The sequence below is a fragment of the Diuraphis noxia genome, unplaced genomic scaffold, assembly GCF_037042655.1.
Source record: "Diuraphis noxia isolate RWA-SAM2 unplaced genomic scaffold, SU_Dnox_SAM2 contig0006, whole genome shotgun sequence".
In the NCBI taxonomy this organism is placed as follows: domain Eukaryota; kingdom Metazoa; phylum Arthropoda; class Insecta; order Hemiptera; family Aphididae; genus Diuraphis; species Diuraphis noxia.
In genome coordinates, this window is record NW_028301716.1 from 2,725,446 (window position 1) to 2,743,743 (window position 18,298).

Genomic DNA, 18,298 nt, shown 5'->3' on the forward strand with positions numbered 1-18,298 from the left:
TATGACTAGAAAGCTTAATTTGACCAGCAATTAATGCAAATTTACATTGCTTGCTACTGGTATCCGATGACTATAAATTAATATGGAATAAAAGAATAAAATATCCATATTTCTTTACATATTATATTTTAATCTTTAAACAATCTAAACAAATTATTATGTAAGTATGAATTTTTTTTATAAAATAAATAATTTTATATTTATCATAATTTTTGCTTATATTTTAGAAAATTAATTTTGTTTTCTTTCAAATTTCAATTGCAATTTGTAGTACTAACTTTTAATTCAAATATTTATAACAAGATTGGATGAACAAATACAATTTGTTATTGTGGTTAGTCACAGCATAGTACATCTCAACTGATAACTTAATAAGTATGGATAAACAATTTTTTTATACAATAAATCATTTCTATAAATAACTTAATGTTTTTTTTTCAGTTTCATTCAGATGAAAAAAGAAAACAGCGCAGCATCAAGACCGCAACTACTTCTATATTTGTAACATTTGTTGATTGTCACATTAATTGTTAATTTTATGTTTAAATAATTAAGTTAAGTTAAGTTATTGATTTACTATTTTCTATAATTAGGGCTATGGAGTTTTTATTAACCTAAATTGGTAAATTGAAAATTTTTTTTGAATACGGTAGTGCCAGTTTTACGTAATATTAAAAGATTTTTATATCATAAAATATTAATTAAAAATTAACATAATTTCAAAAATAAGTGTAAAATTGAATAATTTTTTAAAACATCCATAGCCCTAAAAATATGTTGCAATCTAGAGTAGATAATACATATAAAGTATGTTTAATGTTCATTTAATTTTTATTAATTTATCTAGGGTAGTGGACATGTTAAGTGTTAATATTTTTTATTAGTTATGACCTTACCCAAATCCTGCAATAACTTGCACTACGGAAATTTGTTCATACTCTAGTAAAATTATTGATAACTAATGTGTTTATTTCCTTAGATAATTTAGTAATGAATTAATGTCCATTATTTGTCTATTCACACACAACTACACAAGTTATTTTTAATATGAAATGCAAATTATACACTATATAAAAAATATATCCCTGAATATTTAATATTTATAAATGGAAAGTCGGGTAGGCACTATGAACAACAGGCCCTGGGCCTATAGCCTCGCATCAGATTGACTCACTTCCTCAATGCACAAAACATGTAATCAAAATGACTTACCTATTCTATTTTTTTTTTTTTTTAGTATACACAGATTGATTTGTAATTATTTATTTTTAATGAAATGAAAACCTTAAATGACAGGAGCTTTGTAAACATATTATATAACTTAAAAAAAAAAAAAAAAGGAATGTGTGAATAGACCTTTAACTACTTTAGTCTTGGCTCTAAATCTTGAATCCAAGTACATAAATAATACATTTTTATCTGCATATTTATAAATTATTTTTCTAAATACATAGAAATTGTTGATTTACTTTGTTTTAAAATGAATATATGTTATCTGTTTAGTATAATCATTTACTATAGAAATTAAGATACACCATACTGTTTTTAAAAAATATTTATTTTGTAATTTACTCGTCAATCTGATATAGAAATATAAATTATATTATAATATAATTTATTTATATTATAATATAATTTATATTTCTATATCAGATTGACGAGTAAATTACAAAATAAATATTTTTTAAAAACAGTATGGTGTATCTTAATTTCTATAGTAAATGATTATACTAAACAGATAACATATATTCATTTTAAAACAAAGTAAATCAACAATTTCTATGTATTTAGAAAAATAATTTATAAATATGCAGATAAAAATGTATTATTTATGTACTTGGATTCAAGATTTAGAGCCAAGACTAAAGTAGTTAAAGGTCTATTCACACATTCCTTTTTTTTTTTTTTTTAAGTTATATAATATGTTTACAAAGCTCCTGTCATTTAAGGTTTTCATTTCATTAAAAATAAATAATTACAAATCAATCTGTGTATACTAAAAAAAAAAAAAAATAGAATAGGTAAGTCATTTTGATTACATGTTTTGTGCATTGAGGAAGTGAGTCAATCTGATGCGAGGCTATAGGCCCAGGGCCTGTTGTTCATAGTGCCTACCCGACTTTCCATTTATAAATATTAAATATTCAGGGATATATTTTTTATATAGTGTATAATTTGCATTTCATATTAAAAATAACTTGTGTAGTTGTGTGTGAATAGACAAATAATGGACATTAATTCATTACTAAATTATCTAAGGAAATAAACACATTAGTTATCAATAATTTTACTAGAGTATGAACAAATTTCCGTAGTGCAAGTTATTGCAGGATTTGGGTAAGGTCATAACTAATAAAAAATATTAACACTTAACATGTCCACTACCCTAGATAAATTAATAAAAATTAAATGAACATTAAACATACTTTATATGTATTATCTACTCTAGATTGCAACATATTTTTAGGGCTATGGATGTTTTAAAAAATTATTCAATTTTACACTTATTTTTGAAATTATGTTAATTTTTAATTAATATTTTATGATATAAAAATCTTTTAATATTACGTAAAACTGGCACTACCGTATTCAAAAAAAATTTTCAATTTACCAATTTAGGTTAATAAAAACTCCATAGCCCTAATTATAGAAAATAGTAAATCAATAACTTAACTTAACTTAATTATTTAAACATAAAATTAACAATTAATGTGACAATCAACAAATGTTACAAATATAGAAGTAGTTGCGGTCTTGATGCTGCGCTGTTTTCTTTTTTCATCTGAATGAAACTGAAAAAAAAACATTAAGTTATTTATAGAAATGATTTATTGTATAAAAAAATTGTTTATCCATACTTATTAAGTTATCAGTTGAGATGTACTATGCTGTGACTAACCACAATAACAAATTGTATTTGTTCATCCAATCTTGTTATAAATATTTGAATTAAAAGTTAGTACTACAAATTGCAATTGAAATTTGAAAGAAAACAAAATTAATTTTCTAAAATATAAGCAAAAATTATGATAAATATAAAATTATTTATTTTATAAAAAAAATTCATACTTACATAATAATTTGTTTAGATTGTTTAAAGATTAAAATATAATATGTAAAGAAATATGGATATTTTATTCTTTTATTCCATATTAATTTATAGTCATCGGATACCAGTAGCAAGCAATGTAAATTTGCATTAATTGCTGGTCAAATTAAGCTTTCTAGTCATATAGTTCATTGTATTTTTTGATTAATCATATAAACTCTACTAATTGCCACTGAAATAAAATTAAAATATTTGAACCATGGTTATTATTTGTCAATAATATGTATAAATCATTTAATAAAAAAATAAATAAAATTCTAATATATTAAATTTGGATTGAACTTACCAATAAATTATACAAATAAGGTGTCGGCAAAGTACGAAATCTGATTCCCAAATACCTTATAATATTACTGATTGGAAAGAGGTATATTTTTAATTAAATTCAAATTTGTTAACCAAAATACAACATTAAAACACGATCAAAAAATATAACAGGTATGCATCACGAATTAAGATACGTATTATTATTCGTGGTATGGTATGCATTGGAATAATTGGCTTAACCTTTAAATTTATATTTTAAATAATACACATAACGACATAACATAGTATTTACTTAAAACGTTTTCTTTGGTTAAACAGTCAAAGAATAGTAATTAATTTATAATTAATATTCCATACTTGATAATGGAAAACTAACATTAACGAATAACGATTAACCACATGTTTTCAGAAACGGTTTACCGACATTTATTATCGTCTATCTACTAATACGTGATAAGATCGTATACCAGGAATCAGTAACCAGTGATATATTTTGTAACCATGATGGTAAAGTGTAAAATGTTAAAATGTTATTTTTATACTTTATAGCTGATACAGCTGCGCTTCTGCTGGCTAGTCGTTCACCGACACTTGGCGTTCGGGTGGGAGTGATGATAAGACACCTTTTTTTTTTTTTTTTTTTTTTTTTTTTTTATTGGTATTGTTTATCTATCTTGTTATTATCGATAATGACCGTTATGGGTATTGTTAAATTGAGATAAAATTTCATTTTGACTTCTGGTTTTTACTGTTGGGTTTGTAAAATTGCCCAGTAGCAGCAAATTGAACGAATATTTAAGCATTAATAAGTCGCAAACTAATTACTCAAATAAAATTCTGTAAACGTTAAAATTATTTTTTTCAGTATGTTTATAGATTTTCGTTATTAAAAATAGGTATTACCATTTGAAAATCTAAAGTTGATAGTGTTTTATCTAATAAGGGAGGTAGTTAAAATTATGAAAATTGTAACACAGTGTAAAATAGTAAAACCTAGAAAGTTTAAAAAAAAAATTATTTTAAAATTCCTAATACTTACCGAGATATTAACTGGTTCATGATAAAAAAATCACCCTGTAGACTATACTGTACAGTTAACAACACATGAGAACATTCAACAATTTTTGTCTCAAATTTACTGTCACAAGTAGATTAACCAACATTATGATTGTATTAGTGTTAATTAGGTAAAACTGTGTACATACGAACACACACACACACCACAGCCCCTCACATATATTTTACAATCACTGACTATCAGAAGTTATCCTTTATCCTCTATAAAAATGTGCTAATTGCCAGGCAAGTAAAACTTAAAAATAAAAAATAAAACAATAATGAACCTTTATAAGTATAGGTAACAGATTTAATACAGTTTTTACATTTTATATTCTTATTTTTCTATTTAAAATAATTTCGTTGTCAACAATATAATATCTCTATCAATATGAAGTATTGCTTATTTCGAAAACCGTTCCTTTGACATAATAGTAGATTTGAGGTAATTGTTATTTCTTCAAATTGCAGAAAATGGCCGTTCGCAAGTGTTAACTTCTCCCGGGGAAATAACGTCAAAAATCTAGCCGCCGGACCGGGAATCGAACCCAGGTCTCTCGCTTGCCGGGCGATTGCTCTACCACTAAGCTACCCGATCGCATAGACCTAAGACGCTATTATCCCCAAGTTAACGGATGTTTACACAAGTAGACAGAATTGACCTGTAAAGTGAAAGCCAATTGAATCATTTCAAAAAGATTTGGAACTGTATCTTTAGATATATTAGTTAGTAACTCATTTCATCAAATTTTTCAAAACAATCATCTCAAAATTTCAATTCATAAGGTATTACTTCAAACAAATATATATATTATATATATATATATATTTATAAGTAATGATGATCCTTCAAAGTTTAATTTTAACAAGTTGTCTATTATTCGTTTTTTCAATAGTAATCACTTATTGTTTTTTTAATTTATCAATATTATAATATAAAGCTTTGCGTGGTTTTTAGGGGGACTTTGAATGTTTTTTAAGGGGGCTTAGCCCCTACAGCCTCTCCCCCATTACAGCGCCTATGACAGACACACACACTTACACCTACACTAAATGTGTTACAACTCACAACCATATTATCAACTTATACTTATATGTTTTCTTAAACAGTTGTTTGTCTGTACCTACATACATAACACATCAGTACCTAGGTACCATTTTAACTACAAACAGTTGAGTTCTGCTAAATGGCTTTCTACTGAATTCTTTATTAATTGTAAAATGTGTACTACGGATTTCATCATTCCACATGCTGTACTCTTATCAATGCTCCCTATACTTTAGAACTAACTGTACATCGTATATGCTTAAGTTAACTTATTATTATGTATCACCATGAATTGCTATTAACATATAAATGTATTTTTTGTTGTCTTAAACACGCCATTTATAAGATATAGAATTTAAAAAATGTACATAATGTACTTATAACTTGCAATCGAATATCTTTTAATGTTGTTATATAATGTTTATTACTATATACACCGTGAAAATTGCTGATTTTATATGTAAGATAAAGTAAGTTATCAGTGGTCAAAAAAGTAGTTCTTCTGTTTTGTTGTACTGCTCAAAACAAAATACAATTGAATAATTTGACCGTATTAATATTTTTTTGGTAAAACTGTGTTGTACTATGTTTCTATTGCATAGTTCACACACGCACTCAATAAAAGGTACACTTATACATTTTCACAATAACACAATTACATAGTACTCACATTATACCACAAGTATCTGATACAAATATTCACCTCCGATGGCTCAGACTATCTACACTTACTTTTTTTTTTTTTTTTTATTAATCTCAAAAGACCGCGGCGGCTCTGGCCATTGGTCTACATTGCATTACAATATTACAATATTATTATTAACATTATTAATATTATAAATAAAACATAAGTATTAACATTTATAAATATATATACATAAGCCATAGAGGTTATATTACATTGTATAAGTTGGTTTTTTTTAAAAACATAAATAATTTGAGTGTTGTGGTTGCTTCCGGGCTGAGTATTTCAAATAGATGGGTGGTGCCAAGGATTTGTATTCGGTCTTGCTGGTATTTTCTGCACTCAGTAAGTATATGTTTAATTGTTAGTTGGACCCCACAGGTGGTGCAGTTGGGAGGGTTCTCTTTAGTCATAAGATGTCGGTGGGTATATGAAGTATGACCAATTCTAAGTCTGTTTATTATTGTTTCTTGTCTTCTGGAACATCCGGGAGGAGGAGGCCATGGGATAATTGATTTTTTGATTTCATTGAGTTTAGTTGTTTGATTAGACCAATATTGTTGCCACCTATCGATTGTGTTATTTTTTATATATTTTCTTGCGTCGGAATAGGGGAAATTTGGTATGGTGATTGCTTTGGGTGATATGTGTGAGAGTTTGGCGGCCTCGTCAGCTTTTTCGTTGCCTGCTATATTGCAATGTCCGGGGATCCACATGAAGGATATGTGTTTTCCGGCAGATCGTGCAATGTGACAGGAATTTTGGATGTTTTTTGCTATGTCAGTAGGGTTGGTTATATTTTTAAGGCTTGTTAATGCACTGAGTGAGTCACTAAGTATCATACATAGTTTGTCGTCAACTGATTGTGTAAAGTATTTGATGGCTTCTAGTATTGCTATGGCTTCGGCAGTGTATATTGAACATTTGTCGGATAGTTTAATTTGAATTTCGATGTCACCACATATGATTGCAGCTCCAACTCTGTGTTCAGCTGTTATAGATGCATCGGTGTATATCTGTGTGTGTGGCTCGGCTTTAGCTATGATTTCATTGAAGATGTGTTTATATATATAAGGGTTTGTGTCTTTTTTAGGGAGGTGATGGAGATCGAGATTGATGTCTAGAGAAATTAACCAAGGTGGCTGAAGGCTGATAGTTGATGGTATGATCAGGTCTAGGTCAAATTTATCTTGAAGATTTTTAAATATCCTTGAAGAAGATGAGGATATTCCTTGTGGGGATCTATATACTCTGGCTGCAAGTAAAGTTTTCTGCTCTGCCCATATAAGTGATAGGGAGGGCATTCCTGCTATGTTGGATATGCTGTCAATAGGACTTGAACGGAACGCCCCTATTGACAGTCGCATACCTGAGTTATGGAGTGTTTCAAGTTTTTTTAGGTGCTGGTGTTTCGCTGAAGAGAATAGGAATGATCCATATTCTAATTTGGCCAGGATGAGAGCTTTGTGAATCTTGATAAGTACCGAGGAGTGGGCTCCCCATGATGTATGTGATAATGTTTTAATTATATTAAGTCGATTGGTACAAGTTTGTTTAAGTTGTAGAATGTGGTGCGTCCAAGAGCACTTTGAATCAAATGTAATACCGAGGATTTTGATATTTTTTTCGTTTTTGATTTTGTGTTTGCCCATACTAATTGACATTTTATTTTTGTTTTTGTTGTTAAATATAATGAGTTTGGTTTTTTCGGCTGAAAATCTAAACCCTGATATATTAGACCACTTTATTAGATCGGTTGTAGCGTCTTGGAATATTTGTTTTATTGTTGTAAGGCTGCTGCTACGACATAATATGGAGAAGTCATCAGCGTATAACATGGGTATGATAGGCTTTGGTATTTGTTTGGATATATAATTTATAGCTAGCAGGAAAAGTGTTACTGATATTGTAGAACCTTGGGGGACTCCATTTTCTTGTATATAAGTGTCGGATAAGCAGTTTGATGATTTTACTTGGAAGGATCGTTCGAGTAATAGGTTTTGGGTGAAGTTGATTAAGTTCCCTTTGCATATTATTTTGTTCAGTATGTGCATTATTCTGGGCCTCCAGGTGGTGTCATAGGCCTTGGCGATATCGAAACTGATCAATCCTAAACTTTGCTTGTTGTTCGTAGCTATTTCGATTTCATTTTTGATGCTTAGAAGATTGTTAAGTGTGCTTCTATTTTGTTGAAATCCATTTTGTTCAGTGGAGATGTATTTTATTTTTTCTAGGTACCATATGATTCGGCGATTAATGATTTTTTCTAGTAATTTACATAATGTGCAGAGTAAAGTGATGGGGCGATAGCTTTCAGTGAGATGTTTATTCTTATTGGGCTTAAGGATTGGGATAACGAATCCATGTCTCCAGTATTTTGGGAATACGTTATTATTCCATATGGTATTGAAAATGTCTAGTAGATGTTTGATGCCGTTTAGTGGTAAATTTTGGATAAAAACATAAGGGATACCATCTGGTCCCGGACTTTTGCTTTTATTGGTTCTCAATACCATTTCTAATTCTTCCATGGTTATTGGGTAGTTGATTAGGATTTGTGTAGCATCGTTTGGATCGATTGTGTTTAGGGGAGAGTCATATCGATGACAGTTAGTTAGAAATTCATCGTCGTAGTTGGAGGTACTTGAGTTTTTTTGAAAGAATTCTCCAATAGAGTTGACTACTTCCTTTGGTGTCGTTATGAGTTCTGAGTTAGATAAAAGCTGTATGTTGCTTTGTCGATTGGTTCCTTTGAGGGATTTAATTTTGCTCCAAACTACTGAGGGATCGGTCTGGGTGTCCAAGCTGGATGTGTATGCTTTCTAGGATGCGGTTTTACTGCGTTTAACTAAAAATCTGGTGCGCGCTCTATGGCGTTTTAATTGTATGAAATCGTTTGTGTTGTGTGTATTTTGATATTTTTTTAGGGATTTGTTTTTATTTATAATAGATATTTTAATTTCATCGTTCCACCATGGGACCCTGGGTTTTTTAATTTTGTTGTTGGCTATTCCTATGGACATTTTTGCAGTTTTATTGATGAGATTTGAGAATTGGTAAACATCATCATCGATGTTATCTTTGGATGGGGGTTTGAGTGTTAATATATTGTTTTCAATTAGACAGTTGAAGAGGTTCCAATTGGCATTTTTAATTTTCCACCTCGGGGGATAGTACAAGTCGTTTTTGTTTGACGGGTCGGTGAAGGTTATTTGGATGGGAATGTGGTCGCTGCTGTAGATATCTGGTAGAACTTTCCATTCGAGTTTGTGTGCAAGAGCAGTATTAGAGATAGAAAGGTCGATAGCGGAAAATTGCCCATTTGAGGGATTTATTCTGGTGGGTTGACCGGTATTTAGTAGTACTAGATTGTCTTGCATGAGGAGCTCTTCAATTATTTTACCTCTTGGATCAGTTTTGTAAGATCCCCAGTTAAGGCTGTGACTGTTAAAATCACCTACTATTATGAAAGACTGTGGGAGTTGATTGGTGATGTTTTCTATGTCGGTGAGTGTGAAATATTTTTGATTAGGTAAATATAGGTTACATATGGTTATTTTATTATGAGGCAGGGTTATTGATACCGCAATAACTTCTAGATCGGTGGTTATTTGTATTTCTTCGCTGGGATATTCTTGGCTGACAAAGATGGCTACGCCACCACTAGCTCGGTCACATAAATTGCGGTTTTTTTTATAAATATTGTATTGGGATAACGAAGGTTTGTTGCTGTCTGTGAAGTATGTCTCTTGTAGACATATTATGGTCGGGGTATAATCTTTAGTAAGCAGTTGGAGTTCTTCAAGTTTTGAATAGAACCCATTCAAATTCCATTGAATAATATTTATCATAGGTTTGGAGTGCAACTTTGATAAGTTTGTGTAATATATATTATTGGTAAAGTTTTATGTGGAGTTTTAGATTGATTGAGCTGGTTGGGCTTGGAAAAGGAGATTAGACAGTTTAGTTAGTCGGCTTTTTAATGTTCGATCGGTGACCAGAGGTCTGATTTGATCTAATATGTCCATTAATTGTATTATGTCAATATTTACCTCTTCAGTGAGTGAATGTATATTAATAGATTTATTTGTGAAATTTTCAAGTATGTATAGAAATTGAAGATATGAGATGGGTAAATTGTCACTAAGTGTAAAGTATTTTTCTATTGGTTTTTATGTTCATTTTTGGTTGTGCTGTCTAGTCTGTTAGCTGAATTTGATCTGGAACGAATTTTGGCTTTCTTTATTGTTTTTTCTTTTTTAACTGTGATGTTTGAGGGTATTTGGTCGTTTGGAGAATCGGGTGGTTTTAATGATGATGCATCGGAGATTGGTCTTTTGTATATGTCCTTTTGTGTTAACATTGGAGAGAGTTCATCATTATTATCGGAGAAAAGAGGTGCCTCGGAAGTGATTTCTAAGGACCAATCCATATTTGTGGGTATCTGATTTCCCTCGAGTTGGGAGTTAGAGGGAGAGGAATGTGTAACATCTTCTGTAAGTGCGGTATGTGTTTCGTAAGTGTTGTTGAGATCGTAGGTTGCATTTGTGTTGATTATTGGTTCAATTGTAGGATTTTTTTCGGGATTTTTTTTACAGTTATTGGATGTGTGCCCAGTCCCTTTGCATAGAAAACATGTTAATCAGTGTCGTCCGTGAAAAAAATTCTAAATTGATTATCTTTTTGGGTGATTAGCATAGAGCTGGGAAGTTTGGGGATGTCTTCATGGTTAATGTACATTTGCCTGCGAAAGCTCATGATATGCCCGTATCCTTCCATGTTGATACCGGCTTTAGGTGATTAATTTGCGATGTGGGATTTATATTTATTTGTTTTAATGCGTCCAATATTGCTCGGTTAGAGATTGACGGGCATACGTTAGATATAACAACGCGTTTGGTCGGGTTAACCAGTCTGCGTATTTGAATTAATTGATCATTTATTATAATAGACTGGGTTTGTTGCATTAGACTGTCGAGAACTTGTTTACTAGATAAAAATATACAGAAGCGTTGGTTTGAAATACGCGAAACGAAGATTATGTTGATAGGTTTGACTATTTTTCCGATGGCGGTTATGTACTCAATTTGCGGTATTCCATCGATAGAATTGAACACTATCGCTTGTTCTCTGCTCGGAGTGTTTTCCATAGCAGTCACAGATGCGAAGTTCATGCTGGTATTTGTGTGTGTAGGTATAGATTTAATCGCGTGTGCGATTGCCGTTTGTGAGTCATTAGTGTGGGATAATTGGTTTGCGATAGCGGCGGAGACTGGTGTGTTATTTGTGGAGCGGACGTGAGTGGTCGGGTGTTGATTCTTGGACGGCGAGTCGGGTGGGGAATGGTTGATAGACGAGTTAGACAATTGCATACTTTTGTCGTACGATATCATGACTGATTTTGTGGATGAAGAATTGACATTTTTTTGTGTAGGCATTGCAATTTTTTTAATTGATATGTTAGCGGCGGAAAGTTTAGATGGTGCAGAGGTATTTGTTTTGGTTTTGGGCGAAAGGCCCGAGGTCCGTCTATTCATGTTAACTATGAATAGTAGGCGCGTTATGTGTGGTGATAAAATTGTTACAGAATCATATTACCTGGAACGCCCGATGTGGAGTAGGTATGTGCTATCGAGAGCTATAAAACGTTATCGCAGAGCACACGTGTTTGTACTGTCGGCTGTAGAACACGAACTGACACTTACTTTTATAGAGTGCTTATATTTTATAAATATGAATGTACAAACTCATCAACTCATCTTATATCTGTATTTTAACCTAACCGTACTTCAATTGTATTGCACATACAAACATACCCCATAGGCGCAATTAGAGTAAAAAAATTGGGAGGCCTTCAGCCCCTCACATAACATTGACGGTGTCGATGGCGTTTCCACGCGTGGGTATTTATCATGTACCTATACACTATACACTCTTGATGATGTAGGTATTGTTTAGGTATGTGTGTAATTCACTTAATGTCATTGGCACGTCGGACGTTTTTACGTTCATCCTTACCAACACAAGTAGTCCGTCGGTTTCATTTCATTGTTATAAGTAATTTTTAACATTTATCCTTTAATTTGTATTGTTTTAGTGCACTCGACAAAAATGAAAGTGTGGCTGATTAATTGATTAATTATGATATTGAGATATTGTATATGATATTATATTTTACGTTTCATGTGGGGCACACTAAAGGTCGACTTTTGATTACCGACTCTCTAATACGAATTGATAGACGCTCGAACACGGTTTTCGAATATTGCCGTCTTCGATGGATTACCACCACAAAAACCCTTTATTATAAATCCACATATCGCGACGTCAATCGTATTACCTACTCATATCGTCTACCATTATGGTAGTGCAACATTACAGGCGCTATGTACATAATTCTAACCATATAGTCTTCGAAATCGGCATTCACTTGACGTGACTGACTTGCTAGACATTTAAATACGGCATTCGGCTTTACGCTTTTCGTTTCGACATTCATAACAGCACAAGACTGGACCGTATCGACTGTTAAACTGGAATTTCAAATTTGCCGCTTTCGAAACGATACCTCTACGCCTTATCAGAAATCGTTATCACCTGCTACGACTTTTGAGTATTGACCATCGAGTACAGTAAAGATTTTAATAATTCCAACGACTCTGTCTCCACCATCGATACCCACTTTTCACCGACCAAGGGGGTTTGGGGGTATATTACTATGGCATGTGTACAGGATTTTATAGTGCACTCATTTGGTGAGCAATGACAATAACAATTATTCTTAATTTATTCTCTGCCAAAACACATCAGACATTGCAATGTATTCGCATTCGTCTGTCGGTTTCATTTCGTTTTTATTGGTACTTTTTAACATTTATCCTTTAATTTGTATTGTGACGGTGTGGCTGATTAATTGACTAATTATGGTATTGAGATATTGTATATGATATAGCATTAAACCTTACAGTTTTGAACGTTTCATGCGGGGCCCACTAAAAGGTCTACTTTTGATTACCAACTCCCTAACGAATCGATAGATGCTCGAACACGGTTTTCAAATATTGTCGCTTTCGATGGATTACCACCTCACCGGTGGGCCTCATCAAAAACCCTTTATCATTAATCCACATATCGCGACGTCAATCGTATTACCTACTCATATCGTCTAGCAGTATGGTAGGACGTAGTGCGACGTTACAGGCGCTATGTACATAATTCTAACCATATAGTCTTCGAAATCGGTATTCACTTGACGTGACTGACTTGCTAGACATTTAAATACGGCTTTCGGCTTTACGCTTTTCGTTTCGACATTCATAACAGCACAAGACTGGACCGTATCGACTGTTAAACTGGAATTTCAAATTTGCCGCTTTCGAAACGATACCTCCACGCCTTATCATAAATCGTTATCACCTGCTACGACTTTTGATTATTGATTGACCAGCGAGTACAGCAATGATTTTAATAATTCCAACGACTCTACGTCCACCATCGGTACCCACTTTTCACCTACCAAGGGGGTCTGGGGGTCTCCCCCAGCTAGCACGGGGGGCTAGTATAAGTATAAAATATGATTGTAAATTAACATGTGAGCTGAAGTAGGTAATTGCATTTAAAATTAAAAAATATAATACTTATATTAAAATGTTAAATGAAAATACATATTTTACCTTTATTGTATGTTTGTTTTTAACCAAGAATAGATTTTATTTTTAATTCTAACTATTAATTAATTTAAACAGTAGCCCATTTAAAATAACTTAGTTTAATTTATCATAAGCAATTAATAAACATGAAAATATATTATATTTGGAGGTTATACTTTTTCATATTCTGTAGTTAGTATGAGAACCGATATCAAACATTTAATTTGATTTTCTTAAACAGTATAAAATATGTTTTGAATAAAACAACTTCTGACTCAGGTAAAAGTAATTTATAAATTATAAAATATTCTTACTTCACCTTTTGTTCTTAAAAATTTTAAAGCATCACATGAGTCAATGGCATATGAGTCCATACAATTTTGATCGAAGCATTTAGTGGAGGCGAATATTTTAAATAATCATTATTTTTTCTAGTGTTTTTGTTATTTTTTTTTAACAAAATATCAATCGAAGATAAACAACCAGTATTACGTTCAGTAATTTGGTTAGTACTTTTTTTTTTTGAAGTATGGTGACAGATATAATACTTATGAAAAATTACCCTACACAATGTAAAAGTATTGTTTTTAAATATAATATCTTACAAATAATTGCGTTTAAATATTATATTACTTGGTTGGATTTTGAAATTCAAAATTAAATATATATGATGTATTAGTGACTGCTGTGAACAAATGTATAAACTTTTTTGCAGATTCATTATCGTCAATATTATTTGCCCTAACAATATACACATTAGTTTCTATATCACTTTTTTTTTCATCAATTACACACACAAAATTGTCTTTGATTTTATATAGATACTCATTTAATAAATCAAAATTCATTTTCTTAATTAATAGTAGAAAAGTTCAAACTTTTAACTTATGTAATATTAATGTTATCAATTAATATTAACGTTATCAATTTTGTATAGTATTTATTTATATTCAACTTAAAAAAAATAAAAACTAATAAAAATAGTAACTAACCTGATAGTATCATCATATTATAGATTAGATATTAATTAATTACACTAAACATTTGGTTGTAAAGTGTAGGTACATTGTATATTTACCTACTTACTAAACTTTAGTAACTAGAAGCTCTAGAAGAATTAATTCTGGTAAAAGACCAAATAATCAAAGCCTAAATACAAACCAAAAAAGACCTCATTAACTTAGCTACAATATGGCTAAAAACCAGTTGAACGCCACGAGTCATGGGAAAAATCATTAATAATATTTTATCTGATATTTAATATTTTTAATTGTTACTTTATGCTAATTGTTAACTGTACCTATAAATCAAATTAAGTTTTTAAAAAATGTACTTGTTATTGATTATATCTACCTACTTAGTATTTTATTTTATTTTTTATATGTGTATTGTGTAGTATTAAATACCTACTTATTACTTACATTTTACTATGATAATATTATAAATACTAATAAATTAATATACTAATTGTCAGATAGTAATATTAATATACTAACTACATAATTTGTAAAATAAATAATAATAGAACAATACTATGTACATATGATATTATGAATAAAGTAAGAACTTAAAACGAATTAATGAATCAATTATAGTATATCATAAGTATATCATATTATGAATTAAATATTAATTAATACCATTAAGCATTTACTCAATTCAGTTATAAAGTTTAGGTACATTGTGTAATTTAAAATCAATTTAAATCAACGTTAATAGGATTAAAGATAATAATATTTTGTCTGATATTTAATATTTTTAATTGTTACTTTAGGCTAATTTATGAATAAAGTAAGAAGTAACAATTAAAAATCAGACAAAATATAACAAAATATAATATTAAATATATAACGTTAATATGATAAAAGATAAAAATATTTGCGCGGTTTTTTCAAATAAGCCAATGAAAACAGCTTATTTGTGTACGGCGCTGGGACTCTAGTCGGTTTGGTAATACCACAGAACAATATAGAATAGACAGTCGATCAGCTGTGCGGGTTTACGTATCCCTACGGTATGAAGTATTGGACTCTAAAAATTGTACCGTATCCGTAATCTGATAGGATGTTGGCAACGTGTATCCCTCTTTGTTACGAAATTTTAAAAACGGATATTAACCACCTGTCCTGTATGGCTGTATATTCTGTATCCCGTAATCCGTAGTTGTAGCGTTTTCATATATTATTAGTATTATTACTTATTAATTTATTATTCATTTTTTTTTGTAATTAATAATTTTCATTATGGTTGTAAAGTGTCTGGTATGCCCTAACAAATATGGGCCATTATCCCAAATCAGCTTATCCCAAACTAAATTTATAATGTGATAGTTCTTTAAACCTAGTATTCTATTCTAAATTCAATATCCTGTTATTACATAAGCCATTAATTAAAGTATTTTAATATTTTTTTCATTAGTTATTAATTAAATACAGGGCCAGCGCTACCTTTTGCGAGGGCCTGTGCAAAACGTATTTAATTTATTTAACCAATAAGGCAATAACTATAGTTATCTATAATTTATAGACTATAGGTGTAATTAAAAACGAAAAATTATCAAAAATACATGTCCCAAATAAAACAATTTTTTTAAATAATTAAATTTAATATATTAAAGAGTTAAGCTCTTCCATAATGTTGACCCTAGTTACATCTATGATGTTTAATGGTATTAAAAAATACTTTAGGGAAATAGCGATTATCAATTTTCAACTGTTCAATAATTACTTTTAAACGTATGTGTAATACGTCAACTTACATATCATATCATACGAGTAAACAGCTAACTTCCAAAATATATATTAAGGTATACAAAGGTTTTGTAATTTTACCGCACCACGTTGCTTTTCAAAATATTATACATATTTAATATAATATTACTTATATTCTTGTTTTATTTTATTGCAAGATTTTTATACAAAATATATTTAAGCACGAGGTCCTGGACAAATGCCCCGTTTTTGCCTCCCCCTAACGCCGGCCCTGATTAAATAATTTATTTTACATTTTAATGCTAAAACATTCAAACTTGGTAAAATTACTAAGTACTGTACTATACCATAGAGTAATATAGAGAGGTCGTTGGGTATATTGCCGATGTTAACTAATTGATGCGCAATACGTGGATATTTAGCAGGGCCTTCGTTATTGATAAAAAAATTGTAAAACGTACCGCTTGTTAAATGTTATCAGTAATGTTATCATACAGTATTACTCTATGGGACAATGCAATATTGCATTTTGCATCCGTTAAAGATTACGAATTACGATTTATGACTACGTTATATAAATAATAATATAAAAAACTACGTTTTAAATGTTTGCCTAGACGTGTTTTATAGTAGTAAATAGTAATTCTCATAATGCCTAGTTGTTTTGTATGTGGAAGAACAGAGAATCAAAATTCTAAATCTGCTAATATATCTTTTCACAGGTATGATTAAGATTTTAAATGTATATAATATATATATATATATATGTATATATATCTAGACGTTTGAAAATTTAGTGTAATGTTTGTTTCAGGTTTCCTACTAAAGATAATATTAGAGTAAAATGGGATAATTTTTTAGTAGAAAACTATCTAAATCCAAAAGACGTGACTAAATATAGCGTAATTTGTTCATTACATTTTGAGAAATCATGTTTTTTTATGAAACAACATAGAAAGTTACTATACAAACATGTATTTCCATCAATTGTTGTTGATCGAATAAAATATGTAAGTTTACAATAACTATTGCATTAATATTTTTTTATATGGCTAACATAATTATAAAAATATTTTTCTTAGGCAAAACAATCGTTTACTGAAAGCACTAAAACTGTACCAGTACCTCAAAGAATAAAAAAAAATGATATTTTACATTTTGATAAAACTCTTGTTAAGGTAAATAATTATTTTAGTATTAATTTATGTGAATTGTTAATTATTGTAATAATAATATGACTGTACTTAACATTTATGTATTCTACCCTCAACTTTAAAATTGTTATTTCTTTTCTAGGTATCTTCAATAAATGATGTAGAATTAGGTGTGTTCCCTTTGGATGTACCATCTAGTTCATTTAATATGCAAATTAAAAATGTTTCGGTAATGATAATATTTAAATTTGATATTTATATATTTCCCTACTATGTTAATAATATTATATTATATTATTAACATAATAACAACATCTTAATTTGATTCTGACAAACTTGATGAAAATATTATGGTGATATATGTCTAAATTATTATTATTACTGTTATTACTATTATTAATTTTATTTAGAACAAATCTGAAGCTGCATTAATGGCTGCCAGTGAGATCGCTATTGAGGACACACCACGTCGTACATGTTTGAAACGTAGCATTCGACAACTCTCCAAAGAGATAGTTATAAAAAACAAGAAATTAAAGGGTTTACAACAAACCATACGACGAAAAAATAAAAGAATTGCCAATATGCAGACCATAATTAATGACATCAAAAATCAAAA

The 18,298-nt window shown here is 30.1% G+C and overlaps 1 protein-coding gene, 1 long non-coding RNA gene and 1 other non-coding gene across 3 annotated transcripts; 2 read left to right on the top strand and 1 right to left on the bottom strand.

Annotated features, from left to right (window-relative positions):
- On the top strand, positions 1–1,571 carry LOC149054561 (uncharacterized). The gene is made up of 3 exons (XR_016192257.1): positions 1–160; positions 228–375; positions 442–1,571. It is a non-coding gene; the product is annotated as an uncharacterized LOC149054561 (long non-coding RNA).
- Positions 1,572–4,959: 3,388 nt separating this feature from the next.
- TRNAA-GGC (transfer RNA alanine (anticodon GGC)) lies at positions 4,960–5,031 on the bottom strand. Its single transcript has one exon. It is a non-coding gene; the product is annotated as a tRNA-Ala (tRNA).
- A 12,075-nt stretch (positions 5,032–17,106) lies between these two features.
- LOC149054563 (THAP domain-containing protein 1-like) lies at positions 17,107–17,980 on the top strand. The gene is made up of 4 exons (XM_089230132.1): positions 17,107–17,247; positions 17,340–17,535; positions 17,608–17,703; positions 17,822–17,980. Exons 1-4 carry the CDS (start codon positions 17,177–17,179, stop codon positions 17,978–17,980), a joined length of 522 nt encoding a protein of 173 aa, XP_089086258.1. The 5' UTR covers positions 17,107–17,176.
- The last annotated feature ends 318 nt before the right edge of the window (positions 17,981–18,298 follow it).

Coding starts and splice junctions, on each gene's coding strand:
- LOC149054563 (XM_089230132.1), top strand. CDS start 17,177: ATGCCTAGTTGTTTTGTATGTGGAAGAACAGAGAATCAAAATTCTAAA. Junction 17,536..17,607: donor TTGTTGATCGAATAAAATAT/GTAAGTTTACAA, acceptor TATTTTTCTTAG/GCAAAACAATCGTTTACTGA. Junction 17,704..17,821: donor TTGATAAAACTCTTGTTAAG/GTAAATAATTAT, acceptor TTTCTTTTCTAG/GTATCTTCAATAAATGATGT.